The sequence below is a fragment of the Schistocerca gregaria genome, chromosome 4 (genome assembly GCF_023897955.1).
Source record: "Schistocerca gregaria isolate iqSchGreg1 chromosome 4, iqSchGreg1.2, whole genome shotgun sequence".
NCBI classification, from domain to species: Eukaryota; Metazoa; Arthropoda; class Insecta; order Orthoptera; family Acrididae; genus Schistocerca; species Schistocerca gregaria.
The window spans coordinates 564,457,156-564,480,223 of record NC_064923.1 but is presented as its reverse complement, the minus strand read 5'-3'; the positions used below and the strand labels follow the sequence as shown (position 1 = coordinate 564,480,223).

General features: G+C 42.5%; 1 protein-coding gene across 4 annotated transcripts in view; it reads right to left on the bottom strand.

The window, feature by feature from the left end:
- The window catches only part of LOC126267991 (paramyosin, long form), a 179,824-nt gene that overhangs the window by 117,090 nt on the left and 39,666 nt on the right, over positions 1-23,068 (bottom strand). For 2 of the 4 annotated variants that reach the window (XM_049973353.1, XM_049973352.1), the window contains exon 2: positions 12,296-12,444. In XM_049973353.1, coding sequence (XP_049829310.1) covers positions 12,296-12,444 — 149 coding nt within the window. Of the gene's footprint in view, positions 1-12,295; positions 12,445-17,244; positions 17,284-17,357; positions 17,548-23,068 lie in introns of those variants that run through there. The other 2 variants (XM_049973354.1, XM_049973355.1) reach the window with 2 other exon arrangements.

Below are 23,068 nucleotides of genomic sequence, written 5' to 3'. Positions count from 1 at the left end.
AATTGAGTTTTACAGCAGTAGAAAACCTAAATACTTGCAAGAAGTTCTGATGTGCATTTGATTCCCACTTCCAAAAACCAATAATTGCATACTTTATTGTTAGTATGTGTGCTCCCCATTCACGCAGCCCTTGTCCCCCATCAGAAATATATAGACACACTGAGCCTTAGGGAAAGAAAAAGAGAAACTGATCTAAAGGGAAACTCTACTATAAAGAAATTTATGCTTATTATTATTTGTAACACTCTTTGTGTCACTGCAGTTCCCACCAAAGTAAGACGAAAGTTATTACTGTTACTGTCATTGTTATTATGAAGCTAAAAAGAATAGAATTGAAATATTCGGGCTGAGGTGTTGATACTGTAAATTATGTGGGCCGATAAGATAATTAGTGGTGACATTCTCCGTAGAATAGACGAATAAAGGAAGAACTGGTGCCGCGCGGGATTAGCCGAGCGGATAAGGCTCTGCAGCCATAGACCGTGAGGCTGGTCTCGGCGGAGGTTCGAGTCCTCCCTCGGGCATGGGTGTGTGTGTGTTTGTCCTTAGGATAATTTAGGTTAAGTAGTGTGTAAGCTTAGGGACTGATGACCTTAGCAGTTAAGTCCTACAAGATTTCACACACATTAGAACATTTGAAGAACTAGAGAACTGTGTTTAGAAAAAGAGGCTGAATGACGTGCCGATAGGATACGTGACGAGACATCGTAGAATACATTCAGTTCTACTAGTGGGAGCCGTAAATTTCAAAATTTGTAGACAAGGCAAAACTTAGAGTAATTGCAACGAAGAACTGAGGAAGTTGTGTGTTAAGTGCTACTTTGAGATGTAGAGATTGATACAGGAGAGGTAATCATAAGGGGCAGCATCAAAACATTCATAAGACTGATGACATGAAAAAAATATTTTTAATTACCATATGTTGGCTGATTACGTGTTTGGGACATAAACCTAGAGAATATTATATTACCAAATCTAGCATCTACCCGTATGCATGTCACAAGACTAGTTTCAATCCAAAGGCGGATGAGACGTAATCTAACAAAACAAAATAGATAAAAAGTGCACATCAGATAGAACGGTAAAAAGTATTTTGAAAATTTTCAGTTGACTGAATGAAATATATTTTATGAAGAGGTGCATAACTGGAACTAATTAACTCTATCATTCTGAAAGAAGCACGTAATTTGTCTGATTTTACTCTGAAATTGTGCTAAAGCGAAATAAAGCGAACGCTGGTATGTCGTATAAATCTGAAATCACAACGGAAACTACATTTCGCAGTTCCACGTGACTATAGGAAATACACTCGAGAAGAAGTATTTCAACAGAATACCAAAGAAACGGGGCAGCAAATAAGAAAAAAAGTATGAAGCTTCCAAAGTGTACAATAATAAAAGAAGAGGCAAACTGTAAGACGAATTGAACAAGCCTCCATATTTCGACAGATGGTGTCTCAGGAAACAACTCACTGTTTCGTCTACGACATGATATTTCTTCACTTGCAGCTATAGCTGAAAGTAAACAACGTTCGTCACTCGAGCAGACTACGTTCAAAATTGTGTCTGCTGAGAAAATGTGAGAGATACTTGGGCTAGTGTAACCGTTCATTACTTTCTTTGTGCCAGGAAGGAAGAAAGATAGGGTCAGGGCTTGATGTCCTAATGACCTGTCGATGACGAGATCATTAGAAACGAATCACGAGCTCGTAAGGGAAGGCACACTGTTATGTGTGTTTCATTGTGTAGTTTGACTTCAGCGATTCAAGGCTACCACAGAACACCTAAATCAGGGGGCCGGGCATGGATCTGAACCGCTGTCCTCCCGAATGCGAGTCAGGTGTCTGACTACTGCGCCACCTAGCCCTTTCGTGACAGGAGGCATAGAGTTAGCATCTCAGGGTATTTTGGCTCGATAATCTGGCTTATGTGAAAGGAAGAAAAGACGATATAGAAGACACAAAAATAAGAACGTATGTACAAATTGTACTCCTAAGAAGATACCCAACAAAAATCAACAATACAACGTTGAAACGAAAGGCAGCTATTAAAGTGCACCAGAGCGGTATTTAGGAAAGTCAGAATCTTCATGGTGCATTGTGCAGTTCACCTGCTGTGTTATCGCTTGGTTATGCTGTTTTGTTTTTCTCTGCGACGCACGAAGATGCGTCTCACAAGGAAAACATCATTTCTGTATGAATGACCTGGAATAAAAATGCAGTTTTGGGCCAGTTCACCATCAACGTTCATAACCATTTCTACCGGTAAAATAGTAACAATAGATTAAGTAGATACGAGGAATTAAAGTGGAAGTCTTATTAGAAACAGCTGCTCACCGAGTGCTGTCCAGTTACTCACTTAACACAACCTTTTAATAGATACGAAAAGTAATAAAACCTGTTTGTAGTGTAAAAGCAAACTTAATTTATTTCCGTGCCTCCTAGAGGTATAGATAGAGTATACAAATAAGAAAGCAAGGTCATGATATAGATTATTTTTATGTCACCGCTTTCCCACACAAACCCAAAAATAAGGATGTTGGAACTGTGTAAAACCCACAGTATTTTTTCGTAGATCGTAAGACACATGTGTACTAAGTTTGGTTCTAGAGTTATACTTACTTTTCACCCCTTTCCCTCCCCTAACCAAACCTCCATCTCTATTCGCGGTAAGTGTGTCACCGCGTCGTAGTTCAAAAGCATTTTTTCCATATAGTGTACAAAATTTGGTTGACATTGCTCCAAGCGTCCCAGAGTTATGCTATACATGTCAACTGTTGCTACTGCCACCTCCACCCCTAGGAGTGAAATGACATCAGTGTCACAAATCAACCGACCAGCCCCCCATTCCCCCCACCCCCGTATCCCAAATTGTGAATATGTATCAGTTTGGGGAGCTTTGAAATGCACGAGTGTTATTGGAGACTGCTGAAGATCACATGGGTTGTTCGAGTAAGGAATGAAGACGTCCAGCAGCGACCAAGTGAGGAAGAAGTAGTTGAATGAAGAACATAGCAAAACAAAGAGGATGAATGGTTTGGCGTATATCAGTACTTGACTCGTACCTTAAACCTGGGTGTGGGAGGGGGGAGGCGCGATAGCGGCTGGGATGGAGAAATAGAAATGCATCAAAGTAGCCTTAGGGTTGATGATCCAAACAACATAGATTGACGAAGACGCGCACGTTCTACTGGCAGGATACCATGACATTGTTTCTCTCCAAGTACATCTAGTAGGCCCGTAGTTTGAAAATCAAATAGACTTTTTATTGATGCGTTAAAATAATTCAATAATTACACTAGAAAAACTCTTTGCTATAACGCATCAGAAGCAGTTTTTACTGTTCGAGAGACATAATAAGCGTATTTACTATAGCACGCCAGGTGGCAAATTTGCGTGCACTCAACATGCAGGCTTATGTTCGTTCGAGAGACTAGTCCAGATTTCCAGCGAATTATTCAAAAGCTGTCCCACAGCTTTTAAATGTATAAAGAAACCCACGACCATCAGACGAAACTCGTGTTTGATAAAATCTTTTTATATACTACGAATTTCAATCGTATAAATCGTCATAGGTCCTAAAAATGAAGTCAGTGTACTTAACATAGGTCATGACAGAAGTAATACACTACTGGCCATTAAAATTGCTACAACACGAAGATTACGTGTTACAGACGAGAAATTTAACTGACAGGACGAAGATGCTGTGATATGCAAATGATTAGCTTTTCAGAGCATTCACACAAGATTGGCGCCGGTGGCGACACCTACACGTGCTGACATGAGGAAAGTTTCCAACCGATTTCTCATACACAAACAGCAGTTGACCGGCGTTGCCTGGTGAAACGTTGTTGTGATGACACGTGTAAGGAGGAGAAATGCGTACCATCACGTTTCCGACTTTGATAAAGATCGGACTGTAGCCTATCGCGATTGCGGTTTATCGTATCGTGACACTGCTGATCGCGTTGGTCGAGATCCAATGACTGTTGGCAGAATATGGAATCGGTGGGTTCAGGAAGGTAATACGGAACACCGTGCTGGATCCCAACGGCCTCGTATCACTAGCAGTCGAGACGACAGGCATCTTATCCGCATGGCTGTAACGGATCGTGCAGCCACGTCTCGATCCCTGAGCCAACAGATGGGGACGTTAGTAACAACCATCTGCACGAACAGTTCGACGACGTTTGCAGCAGCTTGGACTATCAGCTCGGAGACCATGGCTGCGGTTACCCCTGACGCTGCATCACAGACAGGAGCGGCTGCGATGGTGTACTCAGCGATGAACCTGGGTGCACGAATGGCAAAACGTCATTTTTTCGGATGAATCCAGCTTCTGTTTACAGCATCATGATGCTCGCATCCGTGTTTGGCGACATCGAGGTGAACGCACATTGGAAGCGTGTATTCGTCATCGCCATACTGGCGTATCACCCGGCGTGATGGTATGGGGTGCCATTGGTTACACGTCTCGTTCACCTCTTGTTCGTATTGACGGCACTTTGAACAGTGGACGTTACATTTCAGATGAGTTACGACCCGTGGCTCTACCCTTCATTCGATCCCTAGGAAATCCTACATTTCAGCAGGATAATGCACAACCGCATGTTGCAGATCCTGTACGGGCCTTTCTGGATACAGAAAGTGTTCGACTGCTGCCCTGGCCAGCACATTCTGCAGATCTCTCACCAACTGAAAATGTCTGGTCAATGGCGGCCGAGCAACTGGCTCGTCACAATACGCCAGTCACTACTCTTGATGAACTGTGATATCGTGTTGAAGCTGCATGGGTAGCTGTACCTGTAAACGCCATCCAAGCTCTGTTTGACTCAATGCCCAAGCGTATCAAGGCCGTTATTACGGCCAGAGGTGGTTATTCTGGGTACTGATTTCTCAGGATCTATGCACCCAAACTGCGTGAAAATGTAATCACACGTCAGTTCTAGTATAATATATTTGTCCAATGAATACCCGTTTATCATCTGCATTCCTTGTTGGTGTAGCAATTTTAATGGTCAGTAGTGTAAAATGAAAGCTGAGTGCATAAGATTGTAAAATGACGATTTCGTTTACACGTTGTAGTATTGCATGTGATAAGTAAATTTTGTTAGCACACTGGACTTGCTTTCGGGAGGATGACAGTTCAAATGCACGCCCGTCCATACAGATTTTAGTTTTCCGTGATTTTCTTAAGTCGCTTTAGGCAAATTCTGGGATGGTTCCTTTGAGAGGGTAGTTCAATTTCCTTCCCCATCCTTAAACTAATCCGAGCTTGGGCTCCGTCTTTAATGACCTCGATGTCGGCGGGACGTTAAACCCTAATCTTCCTTCCTCCCAGTTTGTGGAGTGAATTAGCTTGAGTTTTGTGAACTTTTTTTCCCTAATGACTGTGACGCTGCGTTGCGCCTGCCACGTCTGACGTGTACTCTGGGAGAGGTGGACCTCGGCCGCTACACCGCCTCTGCAGGCTTGGCCCACAGCGCGTGTCTATTTCTGCCCGCGCTCGCCCCTTCCCTTGCTCTCCCTGCCCACGCTGCCCGTCGTCGTTTCTTTGTCTCGTGCAAGTGTGCTGTGTGAATCAACGGGAAGAAGGCGCATCGCATGGAAGAGTTTCATGTCGTGCCGCAGATATTTCGGGCATATGAGATCACTCCCTAAAAAGCCGGATAGTAATTTCCATCGTATTTTCACTGCTGAGCAATGTAACCAAATTTATCTCTCAGGAAATAGCTCTTCGCTGCAGAACTCTACTGAACGGCACGATTTACTTAATGCACGTTTCGTGTGCCTATCGTTCCTGTGTGTCTGTTCACTTTAGAACATCATGAAAAAATGTTACGGTGTCGTTGTTAAACTGGAAGATTTTACGCCTAAACGTAGTATTTGTTTAGGGTGACGTGTGACGAATTTACTTATCTATTACAGTCAAAATATTTTTGTAAGAATATTTAACCAAATCGATTCGTACTGTTCACAGTTAAAAGCCTGTGAAGAGGGTTTTGCAACGATTTTTCTGTGTACAGTTGTCGCAGAGACTTGATGTCTGCTGACGTTCAGAGGCAGTCAAAACGAGAAAAGGATTCGAAAATTGCATACTTACATGGCGTTACAGAGGAATGCTGAAGGTCAATGTGTATACAGAATAACGAATGCAGAAGTACTGAATTTAATCGATGTTATAAGATCTTTATTGCACAACTTTACTAAGGAAGGGACAAGTAGGTGAGAGACATCCTGAGAGTTCGGGGAAGGGTTAATTTGAGAATGGAGGGAAGAGTGAGGAGTAATCATAATAAAATAAGAGAAATCAGAGCTGGAAAAAAATGGTTCAAATGGCTCTGAGCACTACGGGACTTAACTGCTGAGGTCATCAGTCCCCTAGAACTTAGAACTACTTAAACCTAACTAAGGACATCACACACCGTAGCGGCCGCGCGGCTCCAGACTGTAGCGCCTAGAACCGTACAGCCACTTCGGCCGGCTCAGAGCTGGAACGGAAAGATTTAGGTGTTCCTTTATCCCACACGCCATTCGAGAGTGGAATGGTAGACAAGTAGTATGAAAATGGTGCGATGAAGCCTCTGACAGGCACTTTAATGTGAATTGCAGAGTAACCATGTAGATGTAGATGTAGATGTAAAAGTTGTAGAGGAAGACGAAGGCTAGAATACAGTAAGCAGTTTCAAATGGATGTAGGTGGAGGTATTTACGCAGAAAGGAGAGACTAGCACAGGATGGACTAGCGTGAAGAGATTCACGAATCCAATCTTGGGATCGAAGACGACGTGACAATATGTGGACCTCACTGCTACTGCATTAAAGAAAGCAATAATAGTTTGCGTGCAGCTGGATAAATGTGGTCAAGGAAGAGGAAAAATGCATCAAAATTACTGTTGACATTAGAAGTAAATTCAGCCGCGCGTTTTACCCACTACAATCTTATAGTTAAATTCACGCGCCATTTCTCTCTTTTTACAGATAGTCTACCACATAAGATACATATATCGGCTCGCACTCTGGTAATGTCGGGTACACATTATTCCGATTACTGCGTTCGTAGACATAAAATACTTACAATGATTGTCTAGATGAACACGATATATGGACTGCAAAACGGCTGCAGGGGAATGTTTCAGCAGCATAATACCGAATACGTTGAGGGCCATCACTTACAGTAACTAATCAAAACTACATCGAAGTATTGTGATCAAAAACGCAATCGTTAAGGTGCCATCACACCTAATAATTAGGCCTGTAAACACCTCAATCTGTGTTATATTCGACCATTGTGTTAAAATGTATTCCTTTGGTAACAACACAAAAAGAACGGAAATATTAGTGTCTCGACATCGTGAAAAATCAGTGTCGATCATTAATATAAGCATAGAAATGGTTCAACTACAGACCCGAATAAGGTAGTGAATGCGTAGCCGAAATGGATAAATATTTTGAATTGCTATGATTCTTATGTATCAAGTTTGAGGATGCAGACGCTTTTTAAGACTGCCTACGTTGGATAAACATCCGCTGCACAGTGTGAAGGGCAATTTCAGATATTTTATGTGACGAGAATGCATTGTATATTGTGAAAGTGGAGACTTTCAAAATAGACCAGCTGAACACCAGCTGAACAGTTGGTTTTCCTAAAAGGTTCTAAGAATTAGACCGATCGCAATAAGCTACTTAATAATTTTTTCATAATGTGGAGCCACAGTCATAATATATTCCTTTAAAGTCAGTACCGCCATTAGACTGTTGTTTATTTACAGTGTTACATTTACACTTACGAAATTGCCGAAGACGGCTATATGACACTCAAAACAGTTGATAATGGCACTTTGAAGCCAAAATCATGATTGTGTAAATGTAAATGTAATACTCTAAATAAACAACAGTCTAATGGCGGTACTGACTTTAAGGGAATAAGATATGATCTTGCGGTACGAAATGAAGAAGTGATATTCAACAATTACTAGAAACCCAAGCTTACAGACCATGATGTATGCTAGATACTGGATGAAGATTTCTAGAGCACAGAGCATAATGAGTGCGGAGGTTGACACGCAAGTTTTCCAACCGCTGGGCAGACCGGAAATGAGGTGTTGTCCCCATTACAAAAAGGAAGTCAGTCGCAGCGCGCATGAAGTAACCCACTTGAATGGCGGAAGATAATAGCAGCGGATTCCCGACATTTAATATACAATGATTGCGAAGGTATTGAAAATAAAATTGTGCAAATCAGCAATGAAATTATAGAATCACGTGACTAGTTTTCACGTGTGCGGCAGTAGAGGTCAACAGGTCGATCGACAACAAAAGAAATAAACAGAAGAAAAAAGATGGCTTGGGATAGTTTCATAGGCTACGTAGAACATTCAGAACTACTCTTCCAATATGCCTCGAAAGTAAATTGGCAGGTTATGTACATTACCAGTATTTATTTACGCCAGGACAAAAACAATGAAAACCACGACAACGTTTCACTAGCACGGTATAGAACATTTAAAACTGGATTTATTTAAATATGAAATTACTGAGTCCGTTGGAAGCATGCTCCCTCTTATCATACTATACGACTGCAGTTTAACGTTTACTATAGTTTTTAATGATAGAGTGAGAAACTTGTAGTTTTACGTACTTTGAGATAAATTTGGAATTGTATTTTGTAAGAGCAGGTGTGGAAGACCTTTTGTGAAGGTAAGAATTGGCATAAATATTTTCAGATTTATAGATACAGTTATCTGAGGTGAAACCATGCAAATACTGTCAGATGCCTAAGGTTGCCGAAAGATCTTTCTATCTGGTTGTTTATACTTTATAGTAGCTATTTGTCCTTTAGCGTCATGTGAAGGGTATAATTTCATGTGAAGACTGTTGGCAGAAGAGGAAACATCGGCCAGCTGTGTTTGACAGTTAATTTTGTTGGTCAGATTGCTCAGTTGGCTCTTTCGTGGTCAGAGACAGAAATCGCGAATACTCTATATAAGTTATGAACCGGAGTTTCCGTTTGAAATCTGAGGAGAGTTGCAACAACATCTAAGTCTCTGCCGGTAACTAAGTTTGACACACACACACTTTGCAACTTATGATCTTAAAAATCCACATAATGAACTGTTGAATGAGTTACTTAAAAACTGGTTTCTTATATTGTCTGTAATATTTGACAGATTTCCCATATTCCAACAGTTTTTCACCCATTAGGAAAAAAATGATGGAGAAATTTCTTGTCAATACTTAAAGTAAAAGTCTGGATTGAAGCCTTGTATTGAATAAGAGCTTTTAAAATGTGGTGCTAGGGAAGAATGTGTAATTCTGATAACTATGGAAGGATGAGTAGATCGGAAAGCTATAGAAGAGATACTGAAACGAACAGGGTAGAAGGGAAATTTTTTGTGGCAGAACTTCACTAAAAGAAGGGGTGGGTTGAAAGGACAGATCCTAATACATAGAAGAATAGCTAATTTTTGTAATGGAGGGAAATGTGTGTGTGTGTGTGTGTGTGTGTGTGTGTGTGTGTGTGTGTGTGTGTGTGTTTGTGTGTGTGTGTGTGTGTGTGTGTTGCGGGGTGGGGGTGGGGGGTTAAACTGTAAAGGGAGAGTTTGGTTTGACTCCACTTAGCACTTTCAAATGATGTGATCGTACATTACCGTTTCTACATAGAAATTAAGAGACTTGCACATGTCAGACTTGCACGCTGATATATATCAAATCAGCCTTCGGACTGAAGATCAGCACAACACAACAAGCAGAATTTACTTATAGCCTGTAAACCTTCTTCAGTGGGCCAGTAATAATCACATCGCAGTATGAGAGGGAGGTCTAAACTATATTTTGAGAGATCATCGTGACACGGTTTTCCACAGACTTTCCAAATGATTCTAGGCGAATGCAAGGATGTTCTCTGAACAGTATGAGCAACGACATTACTCTCCATATTTCATGCCTCCCCCCTCTCCCCCTCCCCACCCCCCCCACCCCCCCTCAAAAAAGAAAAGATAAACTTGTCTTCAGCATGAAGTTTGGTTTGAACGCCACAGTGCTTTAGTATACATTGTTCAAATGTTCAAATGTGTGTGAATTCCTGAGGGTCCAAACTGCTGAGTTCATCGGTCCCTAGACTTATAGATTACTTAAACTAACTTTCGCTAAGAACAACACACCACCCATACCAGAGGGAGGACTCGAACCTCCGGCGGGAGGGGCCGCGCAATGCATTGTCCTGTTGGACATGCTGTCCCTTACCTTACTGTAAACTTCGAACTGATATACCTAACCGTTATAGCAGGACCTACAGTTTAACTTACACCCTGAGCCACAGTAAGACTTGTCATTAATCACATTAAAAAAGGACTGACAAAGGCAAAAGAAGCGAAAAGTGACCGAAAATTGTGTGGAAGAGACTGGCAGACTGGGAAGTGCACCGAAAACGTTTGGTTTTGTAGCCTGTCATTTAAGTATTTATCTGAATTGTCACCACTCCCATTGGCAGGAATGAAAATAAATTTTTTTCAAAGGTAACATCTTTGTCACTGTAACTATTGCTGAATTAATGCATTTAATTATTATTAATTCAATGAAGAGAGACGTTCAATGAATGTGTAGTTGTTTGGAATAAAAAATGTATGCGTCACGGCTACTTCTGTGCACGATATTGGCTTCTAGTGAAATATGATTGGGATAAATATGATATTGTAGGGTGCATATAATTATTGACGGAGTCAGCCGGCTAACGTTTTGTTGTGTATTCTTATTTTTGAAGGCTACTGAGTAACTAAGTAATTATGAGTGAAGGAGAGTTTAGTTTTATGGAACCTGTTTGTTTCGTGCAACCAGATAAATTGTTTGAGTGTGACATCATTAATATCGAATGAGTACCTTTTACACAACTCAGACCTCGACGAGCGAGTGCTTAGAAGTTTTATTTTAGTTTGGATTCCCTGGTTCAGGGAAAGGAACCGAATACTGCCTTGGGCATGGATCTGTGTGATGTCCTTAGGTTAGTTAGGTTTACTTAGTTCTAAGTCCAGGGGACTGATGACCTCAGATGTTAAGTCCCATAGTGCTTGGAGCCATCTGATCCATGTGACATTACCTTCTCCAAGACTACAAAATCCATTCCCACAAGATCAGCTTTTCTATTGGTGGTTTGAGCGGGACGAGCAAGAAGTCTGTTTCCTCTTACTTTTCATAAGAACTACATTTGAACATTAGCAACTGGTGTTGGAAAAGAGAAATGATATCATACTCGAATATACGTCTGCGATCATAATAGCAATAATTAATGGAATATGAGTCTCATCATGGTATGGACCAAAAGTGCATTAGATACTGTGAAATATGGAAGAAAACTATGGAGATGGTACAATGTGTCAATCAAAACAGAAAAAGGGACTTTTCCCCATCTACATTGTTCACAAATTTATTATGGGTGGACCTGTTGGAAACAACCCTGTCTTAAACACTGAATAAATTATTGGGAATAAAAATGGTATTCAGCGTGATGAGATGCAAGAGAGAGTTTGGCCTTATACCTGTGAGGAGGAAGGTGATGCGTACTACTGGTGACATACTATAGGTGAGGTATTTCGATGCAGCTGACATTGGAGAGGAAATGATATGAGAAAACATTGCTAAGGGTCAAGATCAGGACAGTTGAAGGAGAACTCTAGTTTGAGGAGTACATTTTTTCTGAAAGCGCAAGGGTAGGTTATAGTTGAGAGGATGGGTAGGTCTCAGGAATAATGTCGTCGTCTGGTTGGAGAAGGCCGTCGAAACGAACCTGGGAAAGGAGATGGAGTGTGAGGGGTTTCCCAAGGGTGGTGGACATCCTGGGAGTTGGGAGGAGATTTTGTAGGAGAATGTGTTCCAGGTGTCTGAGAAGGTGTGAGAAGGTTATCATCTGGATCAGGATGTGGATGGATAGAGGAGAAAGGTATATGGAAAACAATATAGAGGGTGTGACTTCAAGTAATTGGAGGGAGAGGTAGAACGTTAGAACGTGGGAGGGGAGGAGATCCATGCAAAATTTGAATAGGTGAGGATGAAACGCATCAACTGGTACAATATACTGGTGGGGGAGGCTAAATCGGAAAGTGAGATGAAGTGAAACGTGAGTATATGCTGTTCAACTCCACTGACAGGCTTTCGGATCTATACCCATTTCTCTCCACGAGGATCCATATCAGACACGTGTGTTGACATTCGTGGAGTCCCTATGGCTGGTGCAGTGAATGGTGGGGGTGGCGCCGCCGCTGTCGCTTTGACAGGCCTCGCTGCTGCTGTGACAGCACTCACCTCGAGCCGGGAGAGCGCGCTCAGGTCGGCGCTGTACTCGATGCTGACGTCAGCGCCGCCGCCGCCGCCGGTCGAGCGGTACGAGTAGGACTTGGTGGTCTTGGCCACGCTGGAAGACATCTTCACTCGGCGCGACGACGACGATTCGACTGAAACGGACACAAAGAGGGGGCGTTGGTCGGAGCTGGCTGTGGCGCTGCTGCGGTGCTGAGCTGCTGGTGCGGTGCTGTGGCGTTCGCGGCCGGATCCGTGGTGCGCGCCGGACCAGTCGTCGTTCGGAAGTGCCGGCGGCGGCCGCGGGGGGCTATTCTTAGAGGCGGCGCGACTGCGGGGGCGGAGCGGCAGCGGGGCGGTCGCGTTACACGCGTCGCCATTTATAGGGCGCGCTGGGGGCGGCGTGACTCACCCAGAGGGTGGTCGCACGTGGCGACGGGGTGCGTCGCGAACCTTCTGCTCGACGCCCGGCTCTGTCTCCCACCGACCACCTTCCAAAGTTGGCTGCGGACAACGTCCGCTTGTTCCCACAGGTACCAAAAGCCCGAGCATACGGAACGGGCTCTCAAATATGCTAGTGTCTCCAAGACGTTTCGAGCAACGGACCCGATCACTCAGCGATGACAACACCAGGTCGCACTGACCACGTTTGCAAAAACTGACACAGTGAACTTAGAGTAAACTCGCAATCACTGGTTGTAAAAAATTCCTTTCATTGTTCACCTCGATGGCCTAAATTTTCTAAAATGACCGAATTCGGTTCTACACGAACCATAATCAGATCCTGTAGTTTGAGTTACAAGAGTAGACCAACTGATCAGAAAAACTTACGCGGTATGTCAGGATTTTATCCTCTGGCATAACATGTGAATTTCTCTGATAAGTTGTCATCTCGACATCGATCACCGGGCGGGATCTTTTTCAGTGACGTAGCATGTAAATTTTGTTCATTTTGAAACGAAACCGGCCATTTAAAAAAAAATTAAATAAATAAAGGCGAAAAAAAATTCTGTTATACTGGCTGCTCTCAACATTGCTATTATTTTGCTTTCACTATTGCGCAGATTTTAAATGACTCTTGAGTACAGGATTGTATAAAGTCTTTCCATCATTATAAAAATTTATTTCACAAAAGTTATGCTAGAGCCAGTTGTGCGGTTTCTTGTAAATGGTAGCTTAACTCTTCCACGTCTGGGCGATAAACAATTTCTTTCCATGTCTTTGCCAGCATCTCTGCTGTCACCGCCTCGACAACGTCTCCTATTCATATTATGAATTTGCTCATCAGGAACTGATTAACTGATTACTTACCGAGCGAGGTGGCGCAGTGGTTAGACACTGGACTCGCATTCGGGAGGACGACGGTTCAATCCGGCGTCCGGTCATCCTGATTTAGGTTTTCCGTGATTTCCCTAAATCGCTCCAGGCAAATGCCGGGATGGTTCCTTTCAAAGGGCACGCCCGACTTCCTTCACCGTCCTTCCCAAATCCGATGTGACCGATGATCTCGCTGTCTGGTCTCCTTCCCCAAAACAACCCAACCCACCTGATTACTTCATCCATGACTCCACAAGAAAAGTCATGAATGGTTATCTTAGGTGATCGAAGTGACCATGGTATTGAACCGTCTCTACCGATCTACTTGTCCGAAAATGTTTCATCCAAGAACTGCAGAACAAATGGCTCCCAGCGTGGCAGTTCACCGTCTTGTTGAAGCAATCACCATAGTTGAAATATCCGTAACTGATGATATCACAGCGGACGTAGAAGTGTATACTGGTACGCAAAAGCCTCATGTGGTAAGCTACCCCCCCCCCCCAAAAAAAAAACACGCGTAAACATGTGCACCTGTATCCATAAAAACCTAATAAGTTAAGATACCATTTGCAGCAAATCGCATAGGTGTATCCAGTTACAAAAGAATATTTTTTGCACGAAAATGCTTTATTCTCACTCTCTATAACCATCAAAATGGACATACAAGGCTTACAATCCAGCAGTTCATCAAATCACACAGCAGTAAAACGTTGGCCGGACTAGCAACAATACAGTTTAAGGAAAATCCCAGATCTGGATTGTCGAACGGGAGACTGAACCAGCGTCTACTGCCCTTCCACTGTCTCAGACAGGTTGTTAGATTGTTTTGGCGGAGCTGCTGAAAGCTAGAGATTGTTGGTAGACCTACTAAGCCAAATCATGGGATGCAGTCGGATTTTTATGGTGTGATAGGACTGACTTTGTTCGCTGCTATTCATCTTGCATATATTGGGAAGACTCTTGTAATAGGTTTGCCTGATGACGGAAACATGATCTCTTGAAATGGGTCAAGTGTGTAATAATGTGATTACTGATCATTCTGGTTCACTCTGACAAAAAAACTTGCAAAAAATTCATCTTAGTTATACCAAACGTTAAATTATTCATCCGGTTTGGTTTCAGTCTTAACAACGTTGGTAACTTGAAAAAGAAAAAGATTAAATGCGGATTCCATTCAACTCGTTGACAACAGCACACGAAAGAGACGCATCACCCCGTAGACAGTCCTAGTCGAACACTGCAGACTCATTTCCTGGCTATTCTGGAAGTTACAATTAAATTAACGCCTAATATTTTCTAGCAGTTTTCTGGCAATTGTATTTTACCTTTCCTCTAGAAACTCAGTTTAATGACTTATGTTTCAAAAAACGGTGGTTTTTGAGCATTCGTCGTAAATAACTTAAAACACCAGCTATTTCACAAATTTTTCTTCTTACGGCCAAAGAAAGTTCAAGCAATTTTAGCCTACGCATGGACCAACAGTACCATCAAACAATCCCATGAGCAGTAAATTTATCTGCTCTTGAGAAAGATGATCGGAGGAGAGGCGTTAGCAGAGAAGTACTTCTTGAGTGGAAGTCAGAGTTATGATGAAATGAGATAGGGAAAACTCTGTAGAGCATCACCTTGGAGGGACACACTTTAAAAGGAAACCCTTTATTGTACCAATAGATGATGTACACGTAGTATTTAAAGCAAACCAGCTACCATACAATCGAGCAGCAGCAGCTTCACGTATTATTTACAAAGAACTGTGGTCAGAGAAATCGTCGAAACAATGTAACGCTTGAGAGACAACCCTATTCTTCTACTCGGCAGTCTCTGGGTTCAAATCTTGATTTTGATTCTCTATGCTTCCGCTAAACAGGTTCAAACGAATTCTGGAATGGATTCCCTAACAAAGCACGATCAATACATAGTTTCATCCGTGTTCAGCTGAGTAGGATCAGCCTCTAAGATGATTTCGACATTAACGTCTTATTAAATTCTAATCTTCATTTCTTTCTCAGATAAAACTGAATATTCGCTCGGTTTTGTGCTCCGTTATCAAAAACCACAATTCCGTTTTACTCGCGAAAGCAGTCACTACTGCAAATGAAAGGAAAAGTGATGGCCACTGGCAGCGACTGAAGAAAAGAAAGCTTCTGAAATTTCTCGGTGAATGGGCGATGTATATCTGTTGATTAATTTTTAATATAATTATCTTCATCTTTTCATTCGCGTGTTGAAACATAAAGCGTAGAGGAGCAAGCGTAGGACGTGAAATTTAATCGCATCTACAACCCAAACCGTAATCGTTAATACTTTCTTTATTGATTAATACAATGCTTGCATCAGTTTTACTTACAGTCTCTACTGTAAGTAGACTTTATGCACGCATTGTAACAGTTGAAATTACGCATTATCGGAATCGATTTAGTTTGTCAAATATTACTCATATTTGATTCACTCTACGCTTAAGGGTATTAACCCATGTGTAATGAGACATCGATGTAATGCAAGTACTATGATTCAGATTTTTTATTTTGCTGTATTAAATGAAGTGAGGAGGAATTATTGAAATGAATTGAATTTCAGGGAGTAGAAATAAAAATGTTAAGGTTAGCCGATGAAATTGTAATTCAGAGACGCCAAGGATTTGGACAGTGATTTTAATGGAATGTACAGTGCCTCGAAAGGAGAATGTAAAGTGAAGAATAGAAAATCGAAACAAATGTAATGAGTGTACTGGAATTACATTTGCAGATGTGGAGAGAATTAGATGAGGAGATGAGATGCTGAAAGCAGTCGACGAGTATTTCTATTTGGGAAGCAAAATTATTGACGACAGCAAAAAGAAAGTGGATATAAAATGTAGACTGGCAATAGCAAGAAACTTTTTTTCTGGAAAAGAGAAGTGTGTTTAGATGGAATATAAATTTAAGTGCTCGGACGTCGCTTCTGAAAGCACTTGTCTGGAGGATAGTCCTGTACGGACATGAAGAGAATAGAGGCTTTTAAAATGTAGTGCTACAGAAAAATGTTGAATAATGGCTGGGTACACAGAATAATTAATGGAAAGGTAGTGACTGAAATTAAGAAGAGAAGAGATTCATGACACAAGCTGATGAAAAGAGGAGATCAGATTGTTAAGCTAATCCTGTCTTCGGATTGATGACCACAACAGTAACGAAGATTCTGCAGCCGTAAGTTTCACACTCTCATAGTCTTCACTATTTAGGTTGAACCTACAGATATAGTATAATCGTTTATAATTTATTTCACTTTTATGCTGAAGACAGTTGACAACGGACACAAGGTTTGAAACATGTTCTGTACTTGAATTAAAATCAACGGATTACGACCGAGGCACGAGGACGGTGTTATTTATAAAATGTTTTGCAAGGACAAAAAATTTAGTATATTCCCCAAGTTCAAGCATAAGGAAATTAGTTGCGAGTTACGTTATTCTATTAGCGGAAAGTAGCGCCTTAAGAATCAGGGTATTACTGGAACGTTAATCAGCGCCACACTGAGGTTATCTAGCTGAATCGCCTTCTCAAAAAAAGTTGCACTGCGTCAGCCTCGCAGCCCGTCGAAGATCCTGAAGCGCCGGCGATGATCAGGTGGGCTGGGTTAGTCAGCGGGTTCGCTTTTACCTGAGACGGCGAGCGGATCGACCCGGCAGTCAGTGCTCTGCTATTGTTATCGCGAGGCGCGGCGGCGGTGGCGCGGTGCCGGGGGCAGCGGGGTTCGAACGGCGACCGCTCACCTCTGGCTGTACGGAGGCTGCTGCTGCCGGCACAGGCACTCGGTGGGCAATGCGCTGCGCTCCGGGATGGAGAAGAGAAGAGCACGCCGCACGAGTGGAGAAACGACACGCGTGCGCGCGCACCCTGGCCAGGAATTCCTCGGCTGGCGGAGAAGGGGCGGCGCCCGAGGCCGCGCTCATAAGCTGCTCCTCATACCTGCCGCCGGCCGCCACTTTGCGCTCTCCAGAATCGCACCCGAGCCGCCTCCTGGGACCGCACCGTACTCTGCTCCAGCCCAGTCCTTAATGTCTCATTCTCCCTCTCCAGCTGCCTTACTTCATAAATGTCCGCCCCCGATAGCTGAGAGGTCAGCTCGACAGAATGTCAGTCCTAAGGGCCCGGGTTCGATTCCCGACGGGGTCGGAGATTTTCTCCGCTCAGAGACTAGGTGTCGTGTTGTTCTAATCATCATTTCATCCCCATCGAAGCGCGAGGCGCCGGCCGTGGTGGTCTCGCGGTTCTAGGCGCTCAGTCCGGTGCCGCGCGACCGCTACGGTCACGGGTTCGAATCCTGCCTCGGGCATGGATGTGTGTGATGTCGTTAGGTTAGTTAGGTTTAAGTAGTTCTAAGTTCTAGGGGACTGATGACCACAGATGTTAAGTCCCATAGTGCTCAGAGCCATTTGAACCATTTGAAGCGCAAGGCGCCGAAGTGGCGTCAAATCGAAAGTTTTGCACCCGGCGAACGGTCTGTCCGACGCAAGACCCTAGACACACGACATTTATTATTAATTCATAAATTTCTGGCATAAAATTCATCCTACCACACACCTTTGCTGTCAGATAGGATACAGTTCATAGTAACTTTTACGAGAAGTCGTCGACTGAAACAGTAATGATACCTGGCATTCTCTAACCGCCACCATGTCCGAGCTGGCATCGGCACTGTAGCTAAGCGCGTTCCGTCAGAGGGCTATCTGCCGTCTGCAATAAAAAAAACTGAGTGAAGTATTCAACGACCAATTTGGAGAGGTGTCAGGTAACACCCGCCCGAATAAACGACGGAAAAAGGTGGCTAACGCACACTTGTACGGTGGCCCTGGTTCGAATCCTGGTGGAGGAAAATATTTTCACTGCCAGTATTTGGCTGCCACGGGGAGGATAGGTGATGGCGTAAAATTCCTGATTACCAGACTTTGCTTTAGTGCGCTGGCTTAAATACCAAATCTCTCCGCAGAGTCTCATGAAGTGAGGGCATGTGATACTGTTGATGGTGATCCGTGGGGACGGTAAACCTGGGGGTCTCTTTTGTGCTATTCCCTGCGAGTAACCTATGTGCTGGTGCCAGGTTTTATCCTTTCCCTTCTCTCACTGTCATCATCATACAACACAAACATTACACTATACCCGACACACACACACACACACACACACACACACGCACACGCAATACATTCATGTAATATTACAAATACTCTGATGGAACATATTGTGAATAAATAAAAAACTTAGTCCTCTCCAGGGAAGTGTTTACGCACTGCTGTTCCTAATCTATATAAGCAATTTGGGGGACAATGTGAATAGCCCTCTTAGATTCTTTGCAGATAGTGCTATCATTTACAGTCTATTGAAGTCATCAGAATATCAATACGGATTACAAAATGATTTAAATAAGATCTCTGTATGGTTCGGAAAGTGGCGATTGACGCTAAATAATGAAAAGTGTGAGGGCTCGCACGCGAGTACTAAAACGGATAGGCAAACCAAAGACGGCCTTATGTTTGGGAGAACGCTTAGAAAATGCAACAAATGAACTAAAGAGACTGCCTACACTACGCTTGTCCGTCCTCTGGTAAAGTACTGCTCAGCGGTATTGACGGATGAAATCGAGAAAGCTTAAAGAAAGGCATATCGTTCTGTATTACCGCTGAATAGGGGAGAGGTGTACCACGTATATGATGTGCGAGTTGGGATGCCAATCATTAAAAGAAAGGAATTTTTCGTTGCGTCGAGATCTTTTGAACAAAATGCAGTACCGTCTTTATCCTCCGAATGCGAAAACGTGCATGGGGACTAGTGACTGTCTTAATAAAAATAATAGAAATCGGAGCTGACACGGGAAGACTTAAATGTTCGACTTTTCTCGAGAGTGGTACTGTAAAAAAAATATTCTGAAAGTGGTTGTGTAAAAACGCTGCCAAGCACTTAGAGGTGTGTTGCACAGTAGTGAGCTAGATGTAGATGTCAGTCATTCCCTCGATGCTGCCTGAACTCACTTAGCTTCCAAATTGAGGTGCTATTTCTTTCTTCAGATCAACCATCTCATTTGAGCATCTGGAATGGGCGTTATCGAACTAAACACAAACTGTGCATGTAGCTATAAAATTTAAAATTACCTTAAGAAATGGTTTTCGGCTTATATAGACAACGCGAGACAGTAACTGACTAACAATAACTGACTGTTGTTGTCACTTAACGCCCCAACTTGCTGGTAAATATCTTTGGGAGGGATGTTACACGGTTACTTCAAAAAGTAAATTACACATTACTCTGGGAGACGAAGTAGGTTCACTGAATGCTGCTCTACATTTCAAAGTGACAGATACCTGCTACTATTCTTCAACAGATTCACCAAGTCTGTGTAAACAATGATCGGAAAATTTTAATTCCTCTACTGAAGAAATCCGGTGCTTGGTCACGGAAGCGTTCGATAACTGCTGTGAGAACGTCCTCATTGTTGAAAAAACTGCGACTGCTGCTAGTCAGTTCCTCGATTGCGTGCACATTGTCGTTTGTGATCGATGACGATGGCCTTCCTTCCCGATCAGCAACCTCACGTCTGTAGAGTCTTGCTCAAATTTTTGGCACCACTTAACTACGGCTGGCATTGGTCCACACATTGCCAGAATTTCACGGCGACTCTGTGTGCAAATTAGATATTTCGCCGGCAAGAATCGTACTGTCATGCGTACTTTAGCTTTGGAATAATTTCCAGACGCCTCGTCATTTCATTCGCACACTGTGCACTTATCTGCACCGCAGCAGAATTGTGTCTCCAGGAAACCCAGAACCTTTATTCTTTTCTGACAATATACCGCTCTTGTTCCTCAACTGCCTTAGCAGGAGAGTACATGTGTAACTTACTTCTGAAGTTCCCTCGTACATACGAATGTTGTGCTGCAGAAAAGTCTCGTACGACGATGCATTCGTGGCAGCAGAAAACTTGTTATAAATCGTCAGTCTTTGTGACTTCTTTGATGCTGTCCTCCATCCCATCTTATCCTATCTTTCACTAACCCTTTCATCCCTACGTAACAACTACACACAACTCCCTATGTAATTTGTTTTATGTCGTTCACTCAAACTACTGCCCACGTTCCAGTTCCACACAATGATGTAATCCAGCTGTATCCTCTCACAAACTCTTTCCTCACCTCCTTACCGATGTTGGGCTACTTATATTGAAGAATGCTTTCTTCATCTGTGTCAATTACTGCTAATTATTTCTTCGTTGCTTCGACCATTCTGCTAATGTCACTTCCTACACGAGGGATTCCTTTCGCTTGTAACGATCCGGCGACACACATTTTTTTTTTTTTATTTCTTGGTGGAATATTAATGTCAAACACAAATTAGGAAAAAATTGTTTCTGAGTGATGGGAGAATGGAGATAAGTGGAGGAAATCATGTTTATTAATGATTTGTGCAAAATCTGTTACATATCGTCGCCGAAGAACTTCCCAGCCGCCACTTATCTTCGAGATGCTGGAAATGCAGTACCCGGGGAACTAACGGACATGAAAGCTATTTGGAGGATATTGCTCATTCTTCAGTTACTCAGTTTTAAGGTGAGTAAAATTCTGTATTTTTTAAGAACTAGTTGCATAACTTGTGCACAGTTAAGCCATACTTCGTGAGTCGTGCAGCGTTTTCTACCTTGAAACAGAAGGTCTTTTTACAATGAAACACATGATATTTCCAAATCAGCTGAGTTTCTGTGATGCTTAAACAATTTTCCCTGCCTCGAAAATGTAAATTTCTGTTAGTTGCCAATAGCTTCTGTTTGAAAATATTTGTAACTTGTAAAAGATTCTTGGGAATAAATCACTTTAATTTGATTTCACTTACTTGTTATTGGTGTAGAGTATAGCAATAATGTAACAGGTAAACTGTTAAATACAGAAGTGACAAAGTTTTCTCGAGTGCAACACTTTTAAATTTGAGCAAAATGTTTGCTCCTAGGTACGTGATCGTGTTGGACGTTTCAATAAGATCGAGTTTTCTGACCAAAACTTGAAAATTAAAAAATAACTGAAAAAGTTGGGTTAAGTGTTTTGTGTAATGACGTATCTAAAAGTAAGGAAGAAAGTAGATTAAAGAAAGTTTGACGCTCTTTGAATGACGCTTGAAGTCACGTATTGCAAATGAGATGTGTCAGATGTTTTTCTGATTTATTTAATTACTTACTTTTAGATAAATTATTTCACAATACATATGAGCGATATTTTTTCAGAAGTTTATGAAAATTTATTTTTGACCCCTATACCTAACGGAGCCACCACACATTTCTGGCTCTGGTGTGTTGTTCCCCACTAATAATAAGCAGTTAGCAAATATAACGAGATGCCTGGGGAAGGTAGGCATTTACAGAGGTGAAGGCAAATCAGATTACTCGTTCCAGTTACACTACAACAGAATCGACTTGGAAGCTATGGTACTGTTCAGCAGTTTGCTCAGTACAGCAGATGCTGAGCTCTGCTTCCAGCTACGCTCAACTTGGGTGGATCCAGCTGTTATGTACGCACCTGCCATGTGACCACGAGTGTAGAACATGTCACAGTAATTGTGTTGGATCCTATAACCTAACCTGGCTCCTGTGCACATACGCCACTGTTTCTTTACATTTATTGAATGATTTTCTGAATTTTTCGTGGCTGCACAGTTCAAGATAAATGTTTTGCAACACATTTGCATTTAGTAATACCATTTTATGAAAATGTGGATCAACTAAATTAAAGTTCGTGTAGAACACTATTGCGACCCATTCTTGAGTACTGCTCGAATGTTTGGGATCCTCACAAGGGCGGATTAAAGGAAGAAATCGAAGCAGTTCAGAGGAAGGCCACGAGATTTGTTACCGCTTGGTTTCATCAACAAGCAAGTATTACGGAGATGTTTTGGGAGCTCAAAAGCGAATCCTTGGAGGGAAGAAGACGTTCTTTTCGAAAATCACTACTGAGATAATTTCGACAACTGGAATTTGAAGCTGACTGTTGAATGATTCTACTGCTCCAAAATACATTTTGCTTAAGGATCGCAAAGATAAGAAAAATTAGGGTTCATACGGAAGCATATAGACAATCGTTTTTCCCTCTGTCTATTTGCGAGTGGAACAGGCTAGGAAATGACTAGCAGTGGTACAAGGTACCCTCCGCCATCGCACCGTACGGTGACTTGCGGAGTATGTAGGTAGATGTAGATGTAGTTTGTCAAAAGGTGTTCATCAACATGCTCTCGTCTTTGAGGACTGTAGTCAATTATTGTCAAGTGACACTGAAAAGAAAATTGAAGTAGATCTTGAAACCCGGAACCCCTCCTTCTGGGCGCAATGTTTTTAACCAGCCGATTGTGAGCTTTCCAGGCGCGATACACGGACGTCCCCATGGCTCCAGTCGGACTCTTACCTCTTTATTTTCAAAATTCGCAAATGCTCTCGTGCATAACTTTTACT